The sequence below is a fragment of the Morone saxatilis genome, unplaced genomic scaffold (assembly GCF_004916995.1).
Source record: "Morone saxatilis isolate NCDOM2014 unplaced genomic scaffold, NCSU_SB_2.0 Contig7, whole genome shotgun sequence".
In the NCBI taxonomy this organism is placed as follows: Eukaryota; Metazoa; Chordata; class Actinopteri; family Moronidae; genus Morone; species Morone saxatilis.
In genome coordinates, this window is record NW_023340246.1 from 3957306 (window position 1) to 3983180 (window position 25875).

At 42.6% G+C, this 25875-nt stretch overlaps 1 protein-coding gene across 1 annotated transcript; it reads right to left on the bottom strand.

Moving 5' to 3' along the window:
• Positions 1-279: 279 nt before the first annotated feature.
• On the bottom strand, positions 280-8727 carry disp1 (dispatched homolog 1 (Drosophila)). The gene is made up of 8 exons (XM_035678799.1): positions 8599-8727; positions 7887-8010; positions 7225-7352; positions 5438-5532; positions 4969-5066; positions 3275-4864; positions 2835-3098; positions 280-2696 (listed from the first exon to the last, which is right to left on the bottom strand). The coding sequence occupies exons 3-8, from the start codon at positions 7296-7298 to the stop codon at positions 852-854; spliced, it is 3966 nt and encodes a 1321-aa protein (XP_035534692.1). The 5' UTR covers positions 7299-7352; positions 7887-8010; positions 8599-8727; the 3' UTR covers positions 280-851.
• Positions 8728-25875: the final 17148 nt, after the last annotated feature.

Here is a 25875-nt window from a genome sequence, read left to right on the forward strand (position 1 = left end):
TTTGGACTTTGAATCACAACCAGTAATAAAATCTGATTATTTTCTTGTAAACCAAGTCTACATGAGCATAAAGAGCAGGCAACCCGGTAAATGACCTCAGGCCAGATGTAACAGATAGCACTGAAGGCGCCAGCACTTATGAGACAATGAAACAGGTGTACACTGATGATTAAAGATACATGCTCTACTTTGAATGGAGCCTCATCGCATTTTATGGTCCAAGTGTGCATGTATGCAAAATATTGGAAGAGCAGACAATAGGAGACAGCGGGACAAAAGTGATAAAAAAGACATTTTAATCATACAGTACATCTGAGGCATGTGGCGACTTGAACACGAGAGCACACTGAGAATTAAACACTAGCTCCCACAAATACAAAACGTGTCAGGCAACGACTTCTAATCAGCTTGTAAAACGTGGCACATATTTGTTACGGTTGATGTGATCATATCTGACAACATATATTGATAATTACACTCAATATCACAATATAGATACTGTACGATTTCATGTCGGTGCAAATGGCTGCTGTATGAATATATTTAACACTTCAGTTTGCAAAATTTCATGGAGGTGTCTATGTGAACAGACCATTCATTTCCCATAATGGTATAGCTTTAACTGTAAAATCAAACACAATCTGGCACATGAAGACCTGGTGAGTAGAACAAGAAACATGTAAACAGAATATATTTAGTGGTGCTGTTTTATGAAACACATTGAGGCACTTGGTCAACAAACACATCACAAACCTTGTTGGATTGCAGATACATTGTACGTGTTATAACTTTTTTTGGGGACATTTGCTATTTGTTCTGGTTTGAGTTTTTATTAAAATATTAATTTATCATCAACATAAGCTTTCAGAAGAAGGATTAGTGTTTATTGCAATAGGAGGCACGCTGGTTTCAGTTTTTGGCACGTTAAACTCTGAAGCTGAATTGCACTTCACTTTCAACGTCCTGTTAAAACAGTAGAGTTTCTTTGGAGAGGCGGAGGATGCCCGCGCTCTTTTGGAGTTCCGCTTGCACTTTTTGACACTTTCCTCCCGTGTGACGGGAACGCTTTCGAGCTTCTCCTGGTTGCCAGGGATTTTACAACAAGCATCCTTTTGCATTGTTGTATCTGTGGTTGTGATGGGCACATGGTTATCACCACAACAATGGTCATTGTCCTTTGCATTCTGTCTTTCATTCCTGGTTGTGTGTGGTGAGCCCGGTGAGGGGGACTGGCATCGAGTCTGAGGTTGTGATGGGGCTGGGGTGCTGATATTTTGGCTACTGTCAGGGCTTGAGGGTCTCATTTCATGTCTTTGATCGTCCTCTTCCCCCACAGGCTGTGAGCCAGTGACTGAACCCGGAGCTGGGCCTGTGTCCTGGTTCAAAGCTGTGGTAGTAGATCTCTGCTCTCTGGCTGAACCAGCCTGCAGGCTTGCATTGTTGACACAGTACCTTCTGAGATGGCAGCTGTGGGCCAGTCCTTGCCTGGGGGCCACAACTCTTCCCTGGGAGCAGTGGTGGTAATGGGCCGGGGGGCAGTGGACATAGTGCATACGGCACTCCCTGTGTGTGTAGACTGGGTCCAGGTTGGTAGGTAACAGGGCGGCATTTTGCTTGCTCGGGGTGTTTCCTGAGAGGGGGTAGAGCTGAGGGGTCGGCGGGCAGGAAGGAGAGTCCTGGGGAGGCTGAGCGCAGGTGTGGTGGGTCCACTGCTGAGGCAGGTGAGGAGGAGGAGGGTCCCCACATGTGCAGTTGGTGTTTTGAGAGTATTGGCACCTGGATGGGGTGCTCAGTGTGGCTACAAGCCCATTCTCAGGGCCACTTCTGCCAGTGTCACTTTTGCTCTTATAATGGATGTGTGAATAAGGGGCGGAGAGGTGGTGAGGAGGGATTCCATTATAAAGCGGAGCACACACCTCCTGCTCCTCTCTGGGTTTATCTTCAGCTTTCTGACTGGATGCCAACGGCTCTAACTCATAATGCTCCACCTCCCCAGTCCTGCTGTCCAGCTGGTACTTCCCCAGGCCAGAGCCTTTCCCTTGAGTTGAGGGACTCATGGATGTGACCTCAGAGAACACCTGGCACTGCAGCTTTTTGGGCAGAGGGATCTGACCACAAGTCCCCTGGGGTCCTAGGCAGCGACACATGCACTGAAAGAAGAAGGTAGCAAAGGCCCAGCTGATGCACATGATCAACATCATGAACGTGCCCAGCTGGGTGTACGCTAATACGGTCGAGGGCATCATCATGGCCCCCGCTACAAAGGTGGTCAGTGCTGCCATAGCGATAGCAGAGCCCATGCGGCTGAGGGAGAAAATCACTTTTCCCTCTCGGTCAGGCTCAGGGGCGAGCCGGTAGGCCACCCCGTAGTGGACGGCGAAGTCCACAGACAGCCCGACTGCAACAGAAATAGTAACTGACTCCAAAACGTTCAGCTCCCAGCCCAGAAGCACCAAGGAGCCGACTGTGACGAATATGGTCCCAGCAATCGACAGGATGGCGTACAGACTGATGATGACATTCCAGGTGGTCAGCAGCATGACACTGAAAGCCACAGCTACTGATAGCGCCATGGCAACCAGAGTGCCATCTGACAGACTGTCCTGGAGGTCATAGAACTCCAGGTTGCTGATGAACCAGCCATGGCTGAGGCCTGCTGGAGCGTACCGCAACTCCTCAATGATCCAGGCATCCACCTACAACACAACCACAGCCATTACTGTCAGGATCAAAGCAGAAACTAAACCTACCTTTCACGTAAAGTAAGTAGCTTAAGGTGACATTGTGTGCAGGTGATAGTGAAACAATTGAACATGAAGTGTGACAGGCCCTACCTCACGGTAGAACTGGTACATCTTCTCATAGGCCAGCGTGAAGAGGTAGGTACTCTGGAACTCTAACACTATAGCCCTGATGGTGTCATTGATGTCAAATCGAGGTCCAGGGGTTTTGCTATCTAGATGGTAGTTAGTGCTCCGATCCAGCTCCATGATGGCTCTCTTTATGCACAACTCAAAGACTTCCTGCTTGTAGGGGAAAGTGGACTGACTGCAGCAGGGGTAGACAGAAGCCTCCTCACAGTCCTGGTTCTCCATCCACTGTTAAAATCAGGGGGCAGGTAGAAGTTGATTATATGTACTGACACTTTTTTCAAATGGTTTTCAACATCTTCAGACATTAAACTAGGGTGTAAATGCTGTATTCCCATTAGGTCACATCTTACACACTTATTACTTTAATACCTGTATATACTTTGTACACATGCAGTACTGACCTGTTTGAATGTTTCAATGAAGCAGCTGGTAAAGTCCTGCTCCTCTGACTGAAAGACAAAGCTCTGATTTCTGAGTTTCTGGCAAAAGTTGAGGATCCACAGTTGAGACGCTGGACTGGCAATGTTGAAGCTGCTATCCAGCATCAGCTTTCCCTTGTTCTTGGGGTTCAGGGGGTCTCCGTTATCCAAAGGCGTCACACCCCAGATGATGGTGATAGGCATGTGGAGGTCCTCGCCGTGATGAACCCTCTCAAACATGAAAAGTTTCTTGTACTCTGCATCGTAGCGCTCAAATGGGTGCGAGGACCGGAACACCTGAAACTCTGCCAGCTCCAGAGAAGGGAGCTTCATCTTTGGGTTGACACAAACGACGTAGGCACCGCCCACCGTGATGGCGAGGAACCAGAAGAGCCAGAGGTAGCGCAGTTTGATGACGATGCAGGGCAGCACCTTCTCAAAGAAGATCCTAGAAGCCTCAGAGACGGTAAACAGGCATTTGTTGGCCTTCTGACAAAGACCTGCCCAGAACATCCGGGTGCAGTAACCTCTTTCCTGGTGTGGAGGCTTGGTGCAGGGGAACACATTAGGCAGGTAGCGTTCGTGTAGCACCACCACAGCTGGAAGCCACGTCACCATGAGAATATAGTTGACCAATATGGCAGTACCCGCGTAGACACCAAAGCAGCGTATGGCGGTGATATTGCTGACGTAATTGGCATAAAAAGCTGCAGCGGTGGTGAAGCTGGTGACAAACATAGACAGGGCAGCATGTTGTAGGGTCACACCGACCGTCTCTGCTAGCTCAGCATGTGGCTTATCAAACTTGGTGTAGTTCCACACATCACAAAGCACGAAGGCGTCGTCTGCACCGATGCCTACCAGGATGATGAGGGCCGTGAGGTTCATGAAGGGGAAGAACTCAAAGTTGAAGACCATTCGGTAAAGAAAGTAAGACACAATCAGTGAGCTGATGATGGCTATTATTGTCATTAGAGTGATGAAAACTGAGCGTGTGTACACACACATGACCAGCAGGACGATCACTATGGCTATGGCGGGATACACTGTGTCCGTAAGGAGGTAGTCCTGAAAGAGGTCATGTTTGATGCCAAACTCGATCCCTGTGACTGTAGTGATGCCGTCTGAGGAGTTCCAGTTCTCAAAATTGTCTAAGTAAATGTTCATCATAGACTCTCCTTTCTCTGTGGGGGAGAAGAGCATGCTGTATTTGAGCACGGGTGGAGGATACTCCAGGCTCTTGGGACTAAGGAAGTCTTTGTCCACCAGGAAGTGAAGGATTTGGTAGACGGCGTTGTACTTGGTGCACTTCCGGGGCACGCTGGCACACTTGAGCTGGTCTTTCCGTCGCAGGGCCATGTCCCAGCAGTCGGGTCCCAGAGTGCCATTGTGGTAGTACTTGGCACACGAGCGTAGGATCTTGAGCGTGTGTGATACATCACGCTCTGTGATCTTCTGGCAGGACGACCTGTTGGTGAGGACGGCAATGTAGTTACCAAGTGTCCAGCTGGGACAACAGGAGGCGTCATTAGTGCGCTGACACAGACTCCAGTAGTCACGATGGGAACGCACCTGGGAACAGAGACAAATAATAAATACACCAACTAATAATGGCAACAACTGTGTAATTACCAGTCTTGACCATGGTGGAGGATTGTGCTGTCCTACATACGTACCCTTGTGTTGTCCAGATTGCACATGGATTTGATGGCCTGAATACTCCACAGGTTCTTCCCCTCAGCTGATGTGAACACCAGTCTAGAGTAACTGTCACCTGCATAAAGAAAAGAGTTTTATTACTCAAATGGGAAAACCGTCTTTCCTGAATTAATAAAAGTAAGGAAATATGAGACAAAGACCATTCTACCATATGCTTTACAAAGACTTTGTGGCTGAAGAATGCTCTTACCAGTGCTAAGCAAAAGATACCAATCTCTTTTTTAATGACTTTAGTTTTTATTACACTCAAAATCCATCCCTATTGAAAGATTAAATACTATTACATGCATGTTTTCTCATCATACCAGGGCCCTAGATTAATTAGAGACTGCCCAAGATCCTTTGGGGGTTTTGTGAGTTATTTCAGAGAGCTGTGTTTGATTTGTGTAGTGTCTATATTCTTTCTTTCTGTATTACAATTCTTACCTGGAACATCACAGAAGAACTCTTTACTGAAGTCCCACTCCGCTTGCCGTTTGTCTCTATCAAAGTGGTCTTCGGGCCACCTTGGCTCTTGGTGACTACAAAACAATAAAAGATTAGCAATGTCTACATTACATGTATGTACAAGATGTTTTATTGAATCAGTCACAACAGCAACTTTAAAAAAAGGCGGCAATGAATTTTAACTTGCATTTGGCAGCAAGTCTTTGTTTTATATCAGGTTTATTTTGCTCTTTGCCTTTTACAGCACTCTAAGATTTTTTCTTAAAGTGCTGAAAATACTGTACCCCTGGAGAAGAAAACGGTACCACTGTTAATCAGTCGAATCCAACAAGCAACAAAGCATGACAGACAGTTTCCATTATTTTATAAATCACCACAACAGTGGACAGAGATGTTGCTGCGTCTGAGCCTGCAAAGTCAGCATGATTTAAAATGAAGGAAGCTGATCTGATGCTTAGTAATGAAATAAGCAGCAGTAATTGCTCTTCCCCCCAAAATCTGATGAATGACTTAATACTGGTGTCATTATTATAATAATCCTAATAGCAGCTCTGATTAAACAGAGGGGGCGACGGCAGTTTTTGCCCTATGTGTGTGTTTATGTGCTGTTCTGAAAGAATGATTCTGCAGCAGTGTTTCCTGCGTAGTGTAGTGCTACATGCCAGGGAGCCAACGAGAATGGCCGAGTAATCAGGTGGCTGTCAGAGAGAGACGGAGGGGTTGACAGACAGAGGGGATGAGGCAGGGAAGCTTGCTGACAGCAGCAGAGGCCTCTCGGTACACCGTGCGCACGTAAGTACACAATTACATCTGCAGACAGACGCGTGGAGCGAGACAGAAAGGGAGACAAAGACAGTCACAGACACAGCAAGAGACAGGGAGGAAGAGAAGGACTGCGGCTGAAAGGATCCATTTTCTAATCAGCAGAGCGGAGCTGCAATTTTTAGAGACTCTAATCTTAACCCCATGGATACGGGATACCAAATCTGATTCAGAGTGGTGTGGCCAGATTGCAATGTCAGCGTCATTCATCAGAGAATAACAGTCTGGATTTTGACGAATAATGCAAACAAACAATGCAAAGCCAAATAGGTGACTTAATTGGTACTTTGAGAGATGCTTAAATGCCGTTTAAACTAAGGCAAATATAGCCAAAATATGTTTGCATCAATACTAGCAGCACTATCAGATATGAGCAGTGATTGGAAACAGAGCCTGAAGGCCTGACGAGTGAACAGTCAAAGACATAGAGACAGACAGACATAAACATGCAAAGACCTGCTGCTGATTAGTGAACAGACTCCCGCTGACAGAACACAGTGGATGACCCTGTGGATGGACAGATCTCTACTCGGCTCCCCTTTTCTTTCAAGAGGGGATTCAGACTTTTCAGAATGTCTCTCAGCAGTATCCTTCAACTCCTCTCCCCTCCCCTCCCCTCCCCGCCCTTCCCCTCCCCTCCCCTCCCCTCTCGCTCCCTACTTCAGTCTCCGGCTCCCCCTTGACCCCTCAATGAGAGAAATAATAATTATAATGTGTGCTATTGTGAGGCTATATTTTAGCAGCCATATGCAACAATATTTTGCTTTGGTTTCTAGTGCTGTTGGTCTGTATCCCTGTTAATGTCAAATTAAAAAGCATTTTGTGTGTGTGTGTGTATGTATGTATAGCTATAACATCATTGTTGTCAGTATTAGAGGTTATTATAATTCTGGAAATGTAAGAAACGAGCATGTGTGGATGGTGTAAGATGTGTGTGAAGTTACTTTTTGGCCTGCTCATCAGCATATTTGAAGGGGTAGTTAGCCAGCGTCGCTTTGTAGCCTGTGTTCTTCACCATGTTGTTCCATGTGACCAGTCGCTGGCCGATGGCTGTTCCCCGGGGCTCAAAACCCTTTTGGGAAGAAAAGAAAGCAACAATAAGCAAATTTTTTAAAATTATTTTAAACAACTATCTTCATGATGCTCATACAAAGTTACGGTGTAAATGATGTAAATGACCATTTTAGTTGTCATACATTAGCTATCTATTCAATTTGAAACATACAAGCTTTACTTCCCAAAGTTACACTGTTTACAAGGTTTGCTTGTTGCACCCAGTATGAGCTAATACAAGCGTACCAGGAAGGCAGTTACACATATCTGCAACTGGATCACCTTAAAAGCGAACATGACTCCTAACACATAAACAGAACCACACCTACGCAGTATTCAAGGAAAACCTAATGGAACTGATATGATAGTTAATACAGAATGCTGTGAAAGTGCTGGTACTCTTCATGTGGTCAGTGGAATATCTGTCTATTAAAATTTTATTTCACTTTAAATTAGTACACTTAGAATTTTTAAACAGCTTCAGGGCTGAAGCCCTTTTGTTCTCTTAACTCCACACATCCTCAGTATTCAGGTTTGTGGTGTCTGTACTCACCAGCAGCGGGTCAGAGAAATCAGGCAGGTCAGGCACCAGGATGCCCACTAAGGCACACACCACAATGAGGACTGTGCACACGCCCAGCACCACCACTGGCCAATCAGCTATCAGCTCGGCATAGCTGGGAATGAGAAGGACACTTTAAGTTAGTGATGACAAAAAAAAGGATCTGTGACAACAGCTTACTCAACGTTTTTGGGATTGGGAGGAGAGTTTATTCAGTGAAAGCGTCATGCTTACTAAGACAAAAAGTTAGACTTGGATTTTTCAGATTTCCTCTCACCATGATTAATTCAAATTAGTAAAAAAAAAAGATGAACTTTGAACTGAAAATGATTATATTTGAAGGAAAAAAAGGGGACAAGAGAGGAAAATGTAAAGTATTAGATATAGCCATCTCCTTCTCAACTTTGCTTAATTCATTTGCTTGATTAGAAATAATGTTAGTAGCTGTCTCGGGTCTTGCTGTTTATACCGACAGTCTCCATCCCTACGCAAAACTCATAACACTTGTGATTTGGCCCCTAAACCTCTCTGAAAGCCCTGAAAAAGCCATAATCCTCTATTAAACAGTGTCCTGGATTAGGTTTGAGACAGCAGAGTATACTACAGTGTAATGGAGAGATGAGGAGTTCCAAGCCGGGTTAACAGAGGCCAGGTACAGAGAGAGAGAGACGCACAACTACCATCGATAACTCTCATGACTCACTACTGAGGAATGATGGCTCCACGGGAGCAGTGATGGATGGATGACAGCAATAAAGGGAGGAGGAGGAGGAGGAGGAGGAGGAGAGAGCTTTGCAATCCAGCGCATCAACACAGTAGAAACCGTTCTTGGCAGGTCTTACCTTTTGGGGAATCGAAATGGCCTTGCAGGGCTGAAAAACAAAAAGAGGAAGATAAATCAGGTTTACATTTTGAAGTCAAAGCCAACAGCCAATCAAAAACAGATTTTCAGAGATTTTTGAGCAAGAGTGGACATCTTTTCTTCATAATCCTGTCTTTTTTTCCCCGTGCAGCAGCACACACCTTGGGTACTGGACCACTGCAAACATTAAAACTGACGGGGCTGTCAAAACCACTTTCCAGTTAACCTATCATAATACTCTTTGCTCCTTCTTGAAATCCCTTTCAGATGGGAGAGACAAGCGTTCAGTACTCGTGTTTCTAATATACGTGTGCCACACACAGACAACTAAGGACATGTACAAGATATCAACATTTATGCTACAGATTGACACAGAAAATTCCTGCCTGACTGAACCCAAACCAAATCTGAAGCGGGTGTCACCTTGAGTTAAAATAAAGCCCCAAGTGTTTCCAATGACTGTTTTAACAATTTTTTGATCTGATCTGAAACCAGTAAAGCTGTATGAAACTACTACAATGCCTCAAAAACAGGTTCCCTTTAGCCTGATCAATCAATAAAGAGCTCTAACACACACCAGCTATTAGTACATACACACGAAAAATGTTCTGCATCCTGTAATGTGGCCTCCTGATACTGGGACGTTTGACACACACAGACACACACACACACACACACACACACACTCAGAGTCTATCTGGACTTCTCGTCAGCTCCTCCTGGGAGCGGTGGGGGAGCGTCCGGTATGCTGGGAGCAGCAAACGCCCCGGGTGGAGGGGAAGAGGAGGGAAGAAGAGGAAGTGGGAGAATCAGATATGGCCACCTGATCACAGCGGGGCTGCGGGAGATAAATGATACTGGCTGAAGGGGTCAGGGGGGATATGACAACTAGAGTATGTGAAGAGAACACAGAGGGAGGAGAGTGACAAACTGCCAGTAGATAACACAATGTCCTCAAATCTGCAACGGTCTTGGAGCTCCAAAAGATTTCAATGCCTTCCCATTTCCAGCTGGTATTAAAATGCACTCTTGCTTGCTACAACCTTGGCTCTACAGTTTTGGAGGTTTCAAAGTAGAGGTTTTTAAGCTAGAGGGAGAGTCTTTACTTCACTGTGATGGCATTAATAAGCACCCAGACGAAGGGCAGAGACAGCACGGGCCACTCCTTGGATTAGACATTTTCAGAGAAACTGCCAGAAAAAGATTTCTGTGGATAAATGGTCTTCTTTAATAGCCCTATCTAACAGCTAAGTAAATTTTTCAGTGAATCATAGGTTGTATTCATATCATCACTGTGCAAAAAGTGCAATTAAGTTACCTCCAAAATGGCACAGAGGAACAGAACACAACATTGGTGCTGCCATTTCAATCTGGCCAGAGGGGGCCAAATGGGTTGTCGTCGTAGTTTTGCCTGTTTTGCTGTCAAGGTGAAATCTGCGGAATGTTATAATTAGCGGTAATGGGAAGCACAAATGAACTAGAGCTATTGGCGAGGAATTTTACTCCACGGGGGTGGGGTTGTAGGAAGGTTGTAAATCCCTTTTAAAGTTGCACTGGACACATTAATATGACAGCCAGATGTCAAGTGGCACAGTCTCCAAACATGAGTGTACACAGACACAAACACAAACAGGGATCGTTTTCTTGCTATTCTACAGATATATATGTGATATTTAGGAGAATGTTACTTGGCAATGTTATAGATTAGAATCTGTTTTTGCTTTACCAGCTCTAGGAGACTTGTTGATGCTCTCAAGTACTGAATCATTCTTATTATAATAACATTACTGACTTTTTCCGTAAGGTGGACTTTCCCTTCAACTTACAAAATGACCTTTAACCTGGTTTAAACCAACAATGCCTAATGAAAACCATATTTTCCCAGCCCTTCTTTGAACTAGTAGCCAAGGGAATTCTGTATTGCTAATGTAATTCTTTTCACTGCGCTCCGTCTCCCGGCTTTCCATGTATGGCCTTGAACTGCAGACCTCGGGACACAGATATGGCACAAAATGGAGGAGACGAGTTATTGGAAATAGTTGGAATGGATTCATAAAAGGGCTTTCAGGCATATCTATTTGTCTACTGAAGGTCTGTTTTGAATTTTGGTCTGCAGCACTTCAATCCGAATCCATTTCAGCCAATTGGAAAGATGCGTAGCATACCTGAGTCTGCCATTTGGCCCCAGAATTTTAAACGATAAAGATGAGATAGATCGAGAATCCACCAAGTCAAAAGGAAGAATTTATGACGTTCTCATAAAACTCAGCTGACCTTTTCGATTTGAGGCAATGGATTCAAGATCTGGCAGGTTGAGAACAACTTTTGAGACTTTTATTTTATGCTCATTCTGTCTATAATCCATAAAATAAAAAGAAAACAAGGATATAACAGCGTCAGAAGTTAAACATATGAAAATAAGTGTGAAGAAAATGCCAGAAAGGGGTGGTGGGGTTGGTTGGCGGTGAACAGTGAGCGCTAGTATTGACTGATGATCACAGTTGCTCTAAATTCAGCAGGATGACAACCCAGCGCGTCAGGTTTCCTGCCTGACTCTGATCACTTCTACTCATGACACCTCTAAAGCAAACTTAAAATGCAGACTCTCTCTCGCCCTCGACGTACAACTTTCTATCTACCTCACTCGCTCACTCTCTTTTCCTGGCTTCTGCCCTTTCTCTTATTTTCATTCCCTCTCCCTCGGCCCTAAGTAACCCTTTCACTGTTATTCTATTTACCAGAGGGAGAGTGTTTCTGGATCACTGGGCTAATTAATAAGGTAAACACAGGCCGCCAGCCGCTCACTCAGCACTGTGCTGACAGAGGGGAGAAACAGGAGCAGTTGGGGACTGTGTGTGTGTGTGTGTGTGAGGGTAAGCGGTCTATATATGCGTGTGAGAGTGTGTGCTTACAGGATCTACACACACTGTGCAATTTTGGGCTGTCCCAGATTAAAGTTGACAATCGCGACAGAAATGTGGTGAAGTTTTTGAATGGTGATCCAAAATAGTGGTTCGAGATTGCACTGTGAGAGATACAGCGGCGGCTGATTTAGAGCTGTAAGGCCAGTGTACGTCTGAAATGACCTAATGTGAACGAAGTGTTGTCTGACCACATCTAAAGGCAGAAGAGTTTGTAACCTCTTTGAATGGCTACAGCCTGTGGTTTTAAAGAGGGGCGAGACGTGATGAATCATAGAAATGGGAATAACGGAGAACAAAGGCATTCACATAGTGTTGCACTTGTGTTTAAGACACTTGCACAACTTCTCAGTTTAAGAGAAAGTAGTCTTGTCCCAGTGTTGGAAATGAAGCAGCTGTTTAGTTTTCCATTGTTTTAATAAAAAATGCTAAAAATAAGAATGCTTCTGCTGCCTTCATTTAACATAAAGTCACTTATTTTTAATTATGCTGTTTGAAGACATTGTAAGATTTGTTTTTGCTTATTATTAGATTATTAGATCTTAGATTAAGGTACAAATTCTTAATATCAGCTAAATAAAGTGATACTTATTATATTAATAAAATACTTATTTTAACAAAGTCTATCTTAAATAACTGAGTTTTCATTGCTTGTAATGACCACAAACATTTGGGGCATTATTCTAGTTTTAAGGCCCATTACAGTCTTTCAGTGGCTAGATTTTTATCCCAGTTTTAAGAATTTTAGCCAAGCAACTGGCAGATTGTTTTGTCATTACAAGGAAAATTTTGATTATATTTAAGAATATTTGTTTGATTTCTAGAAGGGCTGTTTTTGCAATGTGGGCATTATTGTTGGATTGTGTGTTTCGGAAAGTTACAAATATTGTTGGAAGAAGCCATCCAGTTCCATTGTTGGAAAGGTGAGGGTGGAGGGGCTTTCAGGCGCTGCACAACAGTCCAACAAGCACTTTATTCAAGGAATACTGCACCAACGATTCAAGATTTTAATTAGACCCATCTTACACAGTGTGACATCTAATTAAACCTGCAATAAAGGCCTTACATATTCTGTGTATCAGTGGAGTGTTTATGGGGAAGAAACGTGTATACTTTTGTTTTTTGTGTTCGTGTAGTTGTTTTGGAAGATGTTTAAAATGTCTTAATCAAAAGAAAAAAAGAACTTACACTTACATGTGATAGTATGGTGGATATTTTTGTGAAGGGAGTAAATGTGACCATATTTGCCCATGAATGTGCATGAGTGTCTGCATGTGTGTGTGTGTGTTATTGTACAGGAGTGTGTACGTGTGCCAGAGGGGGTTGAGGGTGAGGGTTCAGAGGCAGAGGGGGTTTAACTGTCAACAGACGGGCGGGTAAATATTTCATGAACAAGGCCTTCAAGTCGGAGCAAGAGCAATTAGTGTCAACCGTCAGGCTGCTGGGCCCGCCTCGCCCTGATTAGTGCCTCGCTGGAACGCTGCACACAATTAGAGGCTCGACCTAGCCATGAAATAGGTCCGGGCGACCAGCGCTCCCATCCAAATGACATCATGAGACTAGTTAGGCCTGATAAGTAGGCCTGTGTGTGTATATTTATACAAAGACTCTTATGGCTAAAGCAGAATAGTGAGAGGGATATTAACAATCCCCCAAAGTGAGCCTAAGTGTATGCTAGGATGACATTAACAAGACCGTAAATATCAAATGGGACCATAGGGGGTAGAGAATAAAACTACATCATTGTTAACAGATTGTAAAGTAGAGACAGTTCAATAAACAATTCTAATGTTTGAAAATTAACCGTTTACATTTACCTATATTCTAAATAGGGCCTTTTAAGTAGCCTTTGACAAGTGGGTTTTGTCTAACAAAAAGTCTGAAAATGAATTAAGATTAAATTATTGGCGCAGTGTTTCTCTAAACATGTACTAAAAGCCAGCAGTATAAACACTTTAATATCTAAAACTCAATACATAAGAGAAACCCTCAACAGGAGTGTCAGAGGAAGTGTTATAAAGTGGACACTGTGTGCGTCAATATTTTCTTCAATGCACTGTTCTAACCTCAAAACTGGGACAGACTAGAATTAACAAAATAAATCTTAAATTACAATTTTTCAGAGGAAACCACATCTAAAGGCCAATATTGCATCAAAAAAGCAGAGATAGTTAAGTTATGGCAAAGCTTTCATGGGAGCTACATTAGCTTCGATGGTGACACAGTGTGATTCACAGGGCATCGTGTTTCTAACAAGCCTCCAATAAACACTGGAACAGGCCTGTGCTGTTTAAACACAAAGTTTAAATGGAGGTCAGCCGGGGACACTCTCCTCTCATTATCACACGGGAGAAAGCAGAGAGCCAGAGAGTGGGGACAGGGGTGCAGTGGAACTTCTACTGGGTCTATTCTTTATCCTTGTGTACCTGCGCTTATGGCATCGTGTATGAATGTGGGTACATGTTTAAATGCCAGCCATGTCTGGATGTTACATGTTACTGTGTCATCTATGATAATATGCTTCGCTGTGGGAACATATATATATTTATTTATTATTACTAATATTATTATTTACTATATCATACCTATTTAGGGCTGCAACTAAAAATTTAAATAATTAGAAATTATTTTTGCAATTAGTTGTTTAATCAATACATTTTCAGAAAATAAATGAAATACCAATCACAATTTACTGAAGGCCAAGGGGAAAGTCCAAAAACAAACCAGTTGTAGATTCATTTTCTGTCAATCAGCAATTAATCAAACTCCTTGTATGTATTTTATATGTATTTTCTGAAGCAGTGAAAATGGAAGTCAGGGTGTTTTCATGTGTGCGTATCCACTGGTGAGCATGGCCTTTTCTGGCTGCACCTGCCATTCCCCTGAATTCCTGGAGTTGAAATACGGGCGCGCGCAAATTCCAGGCATACAGGCAGGATTTCAGCACTGCAGCCAATAGTTACAAGCTGTCAGTCAGTGTGACGTCTTTATTATGGCTGCTCCTCGCCTCATCTTTATGACTTTAAGCTCACAAGCTCAGAGCCGCGCAAGGGTGCGGGGCAGCTGGTACGGACAAAAAATAATTCTCTTGCTCTGTGAAGGTCTTTCAGGAGGTTTCAGTGAAGAATCGGAGCATAACACAGGATCCTATGTTATTGAAATTGTAGCCATTTATATGATTAGTACAACTTTCTACTACAAGGTGAAATACAGTTTGTAACTGGTGGGGAGTGCCAGCAGGGATCTCCGTTCCACATCAATGAATGTGCCTGGCCAGAAAATCTGAATCCAGAAATCCTTCTTAACCTGCCAACCTCACACTGCATGGTTGAGTGCAACTGTAAGCAAGCCAACTTTAAGTGGGTGTGTGTGGCCAGTGAGAACAGCAGGGTTTCCTAGAAGACCTCCAGAGGTGGAACCAATGGTTTTCACCTGCTGCCGCACCGGAGACCCTTCAACATCCTCCCACAGGCATCTGGTGATACTGCTCGTTAAAAAAGAAGTCCGACAGACACAAAGACAGTGAGCGGGAATCGTGATCAAACATGTGAAAGAAAACCCCAAAGAACACGGGCTACACTCCACGGAGACATCTGACTCAACCCAAAACAGAACCCCACCTCTCCAAACACAAAGCACATTTCTTTGGAGAAACAGGAGAAACTTGGAAGTGGCTTCTGCACAGTGAATTCCCCTTTTAAAGCAAACGCACCTTATTAAAACAAGATGAGTCACTTAGGCTTATTAACAAAAAGGACTGTGTAAACCGAGTGTTTCATGCATTAAAAGAGAAGGATGCATGTCTAGGCAAAGGCAGCATTTCATTTCTAGCTACTGATCATGCTGCTGGGGAAACGGTAAGAATGAATTAAAAGACACACTGTGAGGAACTACATAGATCTGTGAGCCCTTTTTACACTTTTTCCCCCCCTAGGGGCAAAAAACGGCTGCTCGTACTTTCACTGTACAGCCAATACACACTGCCTCAAAGCACTTCAGCATCACTGTCAGTCATTGTTTCCTTTGAAATCCAGTATCAATAATAATAAACATATACTTATGGACTGCTCTGCCATAAAATCCTGCCTATACCTGATTCCTCGATCCTCTGCTGACATACGATCTAGCGTTGACTCAGGCACTCAGACTGATCTTGCTTATCAGTAGAAAAGGTAGAGAAAGAAAACCATGATGTCAAGTTTTATATTATGGTAATTTTTTCACTCTGCACCACTTTCCTAACACCATTATTACCTCATCGCACCACACCATCAATCTATTTCCCGTCTGCTTTTGTTGTCGTCGCTGTGTGTCTGACTCGGGGCCGTCTGAGGACATGAGTTCTCCGGGGTCCCGATCTGTTCTTTTTCCTTTTCTTAGGCACTCTGTCTTTCTACCTGTTTTTCCTCTATTCATGTGCTGAACTTTATCTGGCAGATTTTTTCCCACAGCTTTCTTTGGTTTTGAAGGTCATCTCAGGATCAACAGGTGATATAAAGACACCTGGTGTAGCTGACAATAGCTCATTTATCAATTCTAATTAAAAAGGAGGATCAAATGTGTCTCATTAACAGGAAATGGAACGAAGATGTTATTAGATATTATTTCGACCAACGTGATTTTAGGAAACCTGGCCCCAGTTAAGGCCCTGAGGCCAGAAGCCTTAATGATGATAGCTGAGTCAAAACCTGTCCTCCCTACACCCTCAGAGAGAGACAGTGTGTGTGTGTGATAGGAAGGGAGAGTGCTGGGGGGTGGAGGGGTCTGGAAAATTCCAAGTGGAGGCTCACAAAGTGCAGGAGAGGAAATAAAAGCGCAAAAAAAGGTGGTTCATAAGAAACTTGCTGTTTATCTAAAAAGGGGGAGGGGCGGAACGTTGGCTTGTTCCAAGGGTGAAGAAGAAGAAATAAAAGCTATTATATAAATGCATTAAGAATCAATTCACTGTAAACAAAATTTGAAGGTCTATTAACAAATGTCGATATAAGCCAAAAATATTGATACAAGTACACTGCAGCAAAGTCCAAATGAAGCCGTGTTGATTTAAAACTAGTCACCTAAATATATCAATTAATATTTTTTTTTTTTTATGATTTTTAAGTTTAAAACGATTTTTTCTCGTTTGATCATCAACCCACGCTTTGTTTTAAAAGTTGATCCAATTACATTTTAACATGGGTACAAATACGCTTATAAAATGTGAATTTTTGTATTTTTCTTTGACTGAAACATAAACTACAAAAGTGTGATGAGAATTTCATACTTTTTCTAACATTTTATGGACTAAATGATGAATGAGAATGAGAAGCAAAGAAAATCCAATCACTGCTATTTATTTTTGGGTCCAGGAAACTTGATCCAAGTGACGTTTACAGCTAGGGAGAACAAATTACTTCAGTGTGGAATGTACAACTTCATGTCATTAAATTTAATTTGTTTATAATTTTGTTTTAAAATGTTTTACGCACTCTTTTCTGTTTTTAGACAGTATGTAGGAATACTATATTGTGTATTTTCCCATAATGTAAACTGTAAAACAGCAAATCCAACAAATAAATGAACTCTTTATGAACTACCTAGTCAATAAAAAAAAGCCTGTTTTACACCCTCCAAGACACTCTTGAGAAACATCTGGGGATTCCCACACCGGCATTTAGAGAACCACTAATTCACAGACTGTATTGCTGTTGCACTCACTAACTCATTTACATGTGGTAGAGCTGGTCAGGTTATTTCAGTCTGGTGATCATGCTTTTGGTCAGTTCATTTGGAAGAAGAGTAAAGGCTTGTTCGCACCAGCCCGCTTTTTTATCTGTAAGCCCGCTGCAGCCGCAACGACAAACAGCTCCCGTTTTAGGAAAAATGTAGAGAGCCTCGCCTCTCTTAAGGACAAAGCAGACAGAGGCTCAGTGTTTGAGAACTGCTGTGTTATTTGGGCCATCAACTAAAAACTATTGTTTCAGCTATAACCAGTGTTTTATTTTACACTTACTTTGTGCTATAAAGCAACAAATAACTGATATTGCTGATAATGTCCACTAATTACAGTACAGCACAAGCAGTCAGTAAAACATTTATTTAGCTAGTCTCTAAAGTACACCCCAAATGGATCAAAGACAATAAAGGCCTACAAACCCACATACATTTTGCCACAGTCTCTGGACACATGTAGTAGTTTATCCCCTTCAAAGTGCTATGATAATCTTAACCAGCCAGCAGCAGCAAGCCATCTTTATCCAGCTGAGGCCTGGCTAGCTGCTCAGTCAGCTTATGAGAAGTTATGACAACGTATTGCTCACACATCAGGCTTTGATCCGGCTTTATGGGACAGCACGGGCCTTTGATCTGGGTCTGCTATCTTTATGGGCCTTGCTTCATACTCAGGAACTATATTGTAAGCAGGAGGGAGGGGGTGCAAGAGGGGTGCAGAAAAATTAAAATTGATACAAGAAAGAAAGAAAGCAGGGAAAAGGTGAGAAGGGGAAACAGCAGGAGAATAGTTTGGTAGAGAGGGACAGTATAAAAGGCAAAAAAGTGTACTAAATATCTAAAAACTTCTTCACCCCGTCACTCTCCCTCTCTCAGTTTTTCTATTCACCTCTCTCGACCTGCCTGACTCTCACAGCAGTTACAGTACTATCATCTGCACCATCATCTGCACCAGCAGCTGGCTGCTTCACCGGACATCACATCGCACAGCCTTCCACCCACCACACAAAGGCTCGCGGTTAAAAGGCGCCCTGTGGAGTTTTTGACCATTACTAGTGCTATAGATAACTACTAGTACTAGAGCAATATATTGAGGAGTTTCTCATTTACATCGCATGCGTTTGTACTAGCACGCTTTAATGCGATACACATTCCTGATGATGGTTTCCTGCATGTGACACATTTGTTAGAGCTCAAGGAATCACACACTGCATTTTGGTGATAAACTACTGCCGTGAATAAAACAATATTTAAAACTATTAGGCTAGCCAACTTTTTTACATTTAAAAGCATGAACTAAGAACTAAGTACACGTATTTCTGGGTAAAATACATATCAATTATTTGGATAGAAATCTGTAAAATACCCAAATGGCTTTAAACAAATGTATATTAATTTGCTTATGCAACATAAAGTGCAGAGAGCGAGTAAGCTGTTGGTCTTTAATACAAGAGTCAACTAAACTGTATACAAAATCACTTTACTGTCGTTGTTGTAGCACAGACCACAGTCTACTTACTAACACAGCCCCACAGACCTCACATTGTGAGATGATGTTACTCAATAACAGTTACTCAGATGTTACTAGATAGACTATAAAATACAAGCTGTCTCTCCAGACCAGACCAGAAATGGACAGCATCAAAATCATGTTAAAACCACCCAAACACCCCCAGAAAAAAACCCAAAAACATTTAAATGGAGTATCAATCTGCAAAAAGGAAAGCAACCACATACTTCTCAAAGTTCCCTTAAACCAACACAACCAAACAAGTATTCATTAAAACAACAGTAAAGTCATTGAAGTGTGTATTGGTTTTGTATTGAAATTGTCAGCATTCATTCCATATTTATCCTCGGCTAACCTTGTAGCTCCATGTGTTCTCCTGCAGTACAGCGAGGATTAGACATGCAGGATGTTAGTAAATCACACCCCATCCATCACAGAGCCTTCACACAAGCCCCGGGAGCCCCAAAATACACACATACATTCTTTTTTCAAACTCTCATTTCAGTGGAGTTTAACAATGTGTAACATGGGCTATTAACAGAATATTTTCTGTGTATAAAAATCTAGAAACAACAGAAAAAAGGAAGCGTGCAAGCTTTTAAATGACCCATATTGCTAGTTTCTCTGGTTGCAAATTAACTGTGAAGGTAAAAGGACCCTGAGGGTTACTTATCATCATCATCATCTTACAACCAGCAGAGGTGTCTTTGTTTGAGAAGTAACACCCCTTCCCCTTGTCCTACAATTTAATATTTTATTTTTAATCAACAGAATAATTAAACCCTTTACACTTATCCCTTCTTCTTGCGCCGTCTTTTCTGTGATCTTTCCGCAGTCACAGACATACTGTAGCTTATTCTACTGCTGTACTAATAATTTGCTCTTAAGAGCTCGACTAAATGCCTACAATCTGAGTGTAAAAGTATTTTTAGGTGTCAAAGCGGTGATGAACGGTTCCCCTCGAGGGCAGAAAATCCCTCTTTTTGACCTTCCTATGTAGAGGTATGCATGAGGTGAAAACACTGTTCAACACGGAAGGCTTTCACTGCCTGAGAGTCTTCAAAATATACATGTAGCTGTGTGAGACTGTGTATTGCACTTCTCAAAGATATTGAAAAAAAATTTACCAGCTTCAACTCCAATCTACGTGCGTTCATCTGTCATAATAAGCATCTGTAATTCGTGTTCATATGCTCACTATATCATCACAGGTGTCTCACTGATCTTTTACACAAGATCACTGAGGTTTTTGGAGAGTATGTAGTACCATCAGGTACATTTATTATTTAAAAAAACACTGCAATTCCTATTATTCCAAATGCAGTTCATTTCTTCAAGTAACTATTATGTTAAAACAAGAGAAAAGGGCAGATTCCTGCGCTTGAATAAAAAAAACTGATGCTTCATTCTGAAGGATTATTGTAATATGACGTGATCGTGAGTGGGGAGAGATGAAATAGTCAGTCAGTTTTTTTATGTAAACCAGACCCTGGGGCTTCCCACTATCTACTACTAAGAACATGACAATGTGAACACACTAAGATCGTAGCAGATATTCTGATATACCTGTTAGTCACCGATTTTGGTGCGAAACAGACTCCCCTTTTCACACTTGTTTTTGTGGGAAAACCATGGTAAACAAAATATAACTCATAGCAGCAGAGTCTCTTTAATATACTTTAAAATGTACCTTGAGTGGAATAATGGACTAACTGGGATATATATTATGACTGACCCACAGCTTTTACAGTAGGTATCCATCCAGGTCTACAGTGGAAATGTTCTGAAGAGAAGAAACCTAAATCATAAAAAAGAACCAGCAGGCCTTATTTGGTCCTTGCAAACAGTTGTTATTCTTGATAATGCGCAAAGCCTTGTCAAGCTGACACCCTGAAGTACAGAGCACACAGATCACTTTCAGACAAACCCTTGCTGGTTGAGGCTTGCAGCTGTCTGACAGAGAGCAGAGACAGAGGGAGACTAAATAAAAAGAATATTCTTAAAGAATAAAAGATGAAGAAAAATCTGGGATTTTATATTTTGGCAGCAAAAGAAGCAAAAAAAAAAAAAAAAGACAGCAAAGACAATGCACTGCTCGTGAAGCTCATAACTGCAGACATTTACGGTCCAAAAAATGTTAGACCCATCCAACTGATAAAAAGTTGCTAAATTACATGTGATGAAGTGCGCCGCACTTTGGACTTGTCATGTTTTCATACAGTTTTTCCCCCATGTGTCATAGCAACCAAACCACCTGGCGCCTACAAATACTACAAAATTCAAACTTGCTCAAGATAATAAAAGCTGACCTTTGCTGAGAAAGTCAGGGGGAGTGAGAGACAGGAATTCTTCCTATCTGACAAGGCATGAATCTAAACCAAACTTGTGGTTGCCATAAACAACAAGAGCTGTTGCGAGAGGCATCTGTGAAGAGGGCAGAAACATTTAGCTCCAGGAGAGCAGAGTGTGAGCCGGGGGGTTAAATACGCGATGTGACCCCGGATGGTTGAGTGTCAGTGAGCTGTTTGGTGGCTGCTGCAGGGTCATCTGTGTAGGTAGAAGCAGGTTATCTGAACCTCAGGTGCCCTGAAGCTACACATATTCTATGTTATGTTTATTCTCTCCTGACACAGTTCTCTTCTGGACTGCACCTCCCATAAGTGTGCACTTAAAGCATGAGTAAAGCATGAAAACTGTACCTATGGTCTAAGTGTGCACACTTAACTCCAGATTAACACTTTTGGACTGCATGCTCGGAGCTTTGCTCAACGGCAGGCTAGCTGTCTTCCAAAAAGAGACATTTTTGTTTATTTGTAGATACGAAAGTCCTTTCATTATTTTACCACCCTGCCTTTAACACACATACTCAATTTTAAAAGGTAAAAAGCATTCAAGCTATAATCCAATCTGACACGCATTCATTGGTACAACTTCTCAAAGAAGCAGCCACAGCACTGGGGAAATGGGCTCCAGCATTTCCCCAGTGCTGTGGCTTAAAGGCTTTCACCTGAGGCCTTTAAACCTGCTGGCACACACCGAGCTGACCCGGGCCAAACAGCTGACATCCCAAGGACACACTGTTTCCGTCCGATCTTAAATAATACCCATAAAATGGCTGTGAGAGATAATCTTACAGCGGAGACACAGACATGGTCCTAATACTTTTAACAGACCGAGAGAGGAAAAAAAAAAAAAAAGGGACAGATAAACGACGGATGGCTGAATCTGCTTTTCAGCCACTCTGCAGGAACTGCTGAGTTGTGCCTCACCTTTTCCAAAGACTTGGTTTCCTTCAGACATGGATAAAAACCCAAAGGCTTTTGATCGTTCTCGAAATAGAAACATTAGGAAACAAAGTACAGGCTAATCTTGGTAAATGGATTAATGTTTTGTGAAGCCGAGAACAGGGGCATAAAAATCTCCTGTTGTGAAACGCACATAAAAAGGTCTCCCTAAAGAGCTAATGTTACAATTTATCAGTGTGTATGAGTGTGTCCGTGTGTGTGTGTGTGCGAGGCGTAAGTGTGCTGTGATCACAGATGTAATCCCTCGGCTAATCTGGCAGATCACAGCCCAGAGGCAGATCAAACTGATATCCGACACCATCTCGTCTGCCTCCATACCCTCAAATTATCGGGGTATTAGGAACATATAGTATCCTGGTTTATGTCCATATGCGAGTTTGTGTGTGTCTGTGTGTGTGTATGAGAGTTATATTTAACTACCACCAAACTGCAGCAACCCTCAGTAATAGAGGACTGGAGGAAAAGGGAGACAAGGTCTAAGGGTTTTTCTTAACGTCGGGGTTCAGGGCAAAACTACACAACCGAGACAGGTATATTGTTTCCTACGTCTAATCTCACCATCTGACTGACACACACACACACACACACACACACAACACACAACACAACACACAACACACCACTGTACAGGAAAGGAGGGAGTTGGGGATGCAGTCTTGGAGCAAACCCCGGCCCTGTAATTCAAACCTGTCATCGCTGAACAAGAGGGACCTGTTTGGTAAATAAGAGAGTGGTTCAACATTAGAGACGCATACGTCCCACGCCACATCTGCTCTCCATTCTGATGTGGAACAAGAGACGGAGGAGGGAGGGACACAGAGGGGGAGAGAGAGTGTTAATAGAGTGAGAGAAAAACTGAGAAAGAAAAAAAATGAAAGTAGCAGAGAGCTGGGAGGAGGAAAAAAAAAACCCCTCAAAATGCATCTAAATGCCTGCAACACAATCCTGTTTTGGCTCTCTCTGCCCACCCACGGTTTAGTTTGTGCACACCAGGTTTGGGAACCGCTGTGGCTACACAAACCTCATCTTTCAACGCCACCCACAACGTCCCTCTTTCTAATGAAACATTATGAGGGGAGATCCAGCTTTCATTTGGGTGAGGAAAATTCCATGTTAAGGAGTACGAAGAAATAAAGATTCAGACCCCCCCGCAACGAGCTGCTGGCGTAAAAAGGAGCTGACATGAGTAAATAATTACTCCTACAAAGTTTTCACCTCCTGCCTACCCTTCTCTGTGGGGATGGTAAATATAGGATTATGCAAATGATCATGCAAGGCATTAAATGGTTCCAGTTTCAAATGCGGTGGAAGGCCTGTGGTTTCGGAGTGAAAGGAAAAGAACCAGCTCACTATATATGGATCACTGGAGGAAAGAAAAGGGAGTTTGCCAACAAATGAGTTCAATGCTAACATTCTGCTGCCACAGAACAAGGGATGGTCGCCAAGTGTGTGTGTGTGTGTGTGTATATATGTGTGCTTGCATGCAGGTTTCATTTAATTTTAAGAAAACTTGCAAGAATTCCTCGCTCATCTTGTGCATAAACTTTGCTTTGGCTGTTTGCATCCCAACAGCCAGGAGGGTCTAGCAAACACAAGCCATATAAAATTGTACAAATCACTACGGAAAGCAGTACACACATAAGGACCAATATTACCACGAACCGACTTTTAAACACCAGCATCCTTTGCCAAAGATGTGGATTATAGGGCAAAGCCTCTCCAGATACAGGAGCTTCACCCGTGTTCACAGTGAGAGATGCAACTTCATCTGAACAGCAGTTTTTAAGGGTTAACCATTAACCCTCGCAGTTTACAGACACCACACATGCAATAATGCACCAAAAATGTTATTGGGCTTGAGGGGACATTTCAGGCCTGTGACAAAGTGTTTGAAGTGTGGTTTCCCAGCAGCAACATTTTTATAGATGTGAATAAAAACAAAGTTTGTAGCATTACCTTGAGTCTGACTGACTTCATTATGGCTTGTACTTTCTCAAATGGACAAACTCACGTTCTTTGTTTAATGCAACATTTTTGGGAATGAGCTGTTGCCTGTGTGCTCCTTTGGCACCACCCGCTAGAGATTGCCTCACAGTCAAATAGTTGGGGTCAGAGCCGGGTATTAAACTGTTGCTTTTTGAGCACAGACTGAAATGTGCAGGTAGCTATTTTAGTATGAAACGTAGCAACAGCTAGGATACACTCTTGGTCAGATTCTTAGTTTACTTTTTCTTTAATTAGCTGGTTCCTGACTTGAAACCAAGTGAAAAATGATTTTATGTCATTCAAGTACATGTTTTTTATGGCTACTTTGTTTTATTTCACTGATGTTATGTTATTCATTTTATTTTGTAAAAGGCTTTTGTAGAATACTGTAATAGTATCCAAACAGAAACTCAGGCATCGCATTGGGACCATTAGGGAGAAATCTTAGACACAACCAAGCCCTAGTGTGTGTGGTAGGAGGTTTGTTGGTGGATTCTTTGCCTTTTCAGATCACTGCCTGCAGTTTATACAATTCTACTACAAAACAAACAAAACTAACTGTTGTTGTTGTTTTAAGCATAAATCCTATGTTTCTTGTTCTATTTTTCTAGGGATAACCTACTTGACATGAGGTGTTAGGAGCTGCGGAGACAAAAGCTCACCTGAAAGGCAGTGTTATGTAACCTATGTACCAGCTGGACTTGCTGGATCATGTAAGAATCCATCTTGCCAGGCTTTAATCTATGCGCTTGTGTCTGAGCCACAGTAGTTTTGACCAATCAGCGTCCTATGAGGAACTACTGGCAGTTTTGGCATGAGCTACAGGCGCGGATTAACACTAGCTGCGTGTGACAACATGTTCGTTCAAAAATAACAATGGAGGCTGTTAAATGGTTTAACGTAGATGCTGCTAGTGTAGTATTTATTCATTGAAAGCAGAGCAAAGAATGGCAATGAAAGCTTTTTTCAATGGAAAGGATGCTTTCGCTCCTCCCCTGACTGGCTTTTGTCAGAGTGTGACTACGTTATATGGTTTGTTGATGTGATTGGTTGAAGTTCACCTGCATTAGATGGTGACAGACAGGTGGTTCATCCAATCACCTGCCGATAGTCCCTGTTCTTCTTCAAACGGCTTCCAATGACAACTTCTGTGTAACAAACCATCTGGCACAATTTTGCCTCAAAGGGCTCCTTATTGAGTTACATCAGTCAGCGACAGTGGCAAACTATCATTTGTTGTCATTCTTCCAACATGGTGGTGTAACCCCAGTAACCATTTATTGGCGATGTACCATGACAGGCCTCTATTTAGAGATAAGTGTTAGTAAAACCTTCCTGCATTGCTCCAAACTATTGCCCATATACTGTATATCATGGTTCTTAACAGCCTTAACCACCTCCTGCTGCATTCCAGGCCTAACGTGATCCCTAAACATGGATGTGACATATTAGCAAGCATGGGGGCACAGGGAGGGGGGTTAATGGGGGCCTGGAGGGCTATGAGAGACCCTCTGTTGCCCGAACTGGGGATATGTTTGGGGTCAGTAAATACACAATCATCCACACATGTGCAAGTCAAGCAACAGATTTGTACGCTTGGTTCAGACAAATATACACTTGTGGAACTGGACAAATTATGTAAGAACTTAAATACTTGCAAAGAAACAAAAAACCTACTTAGCACTAA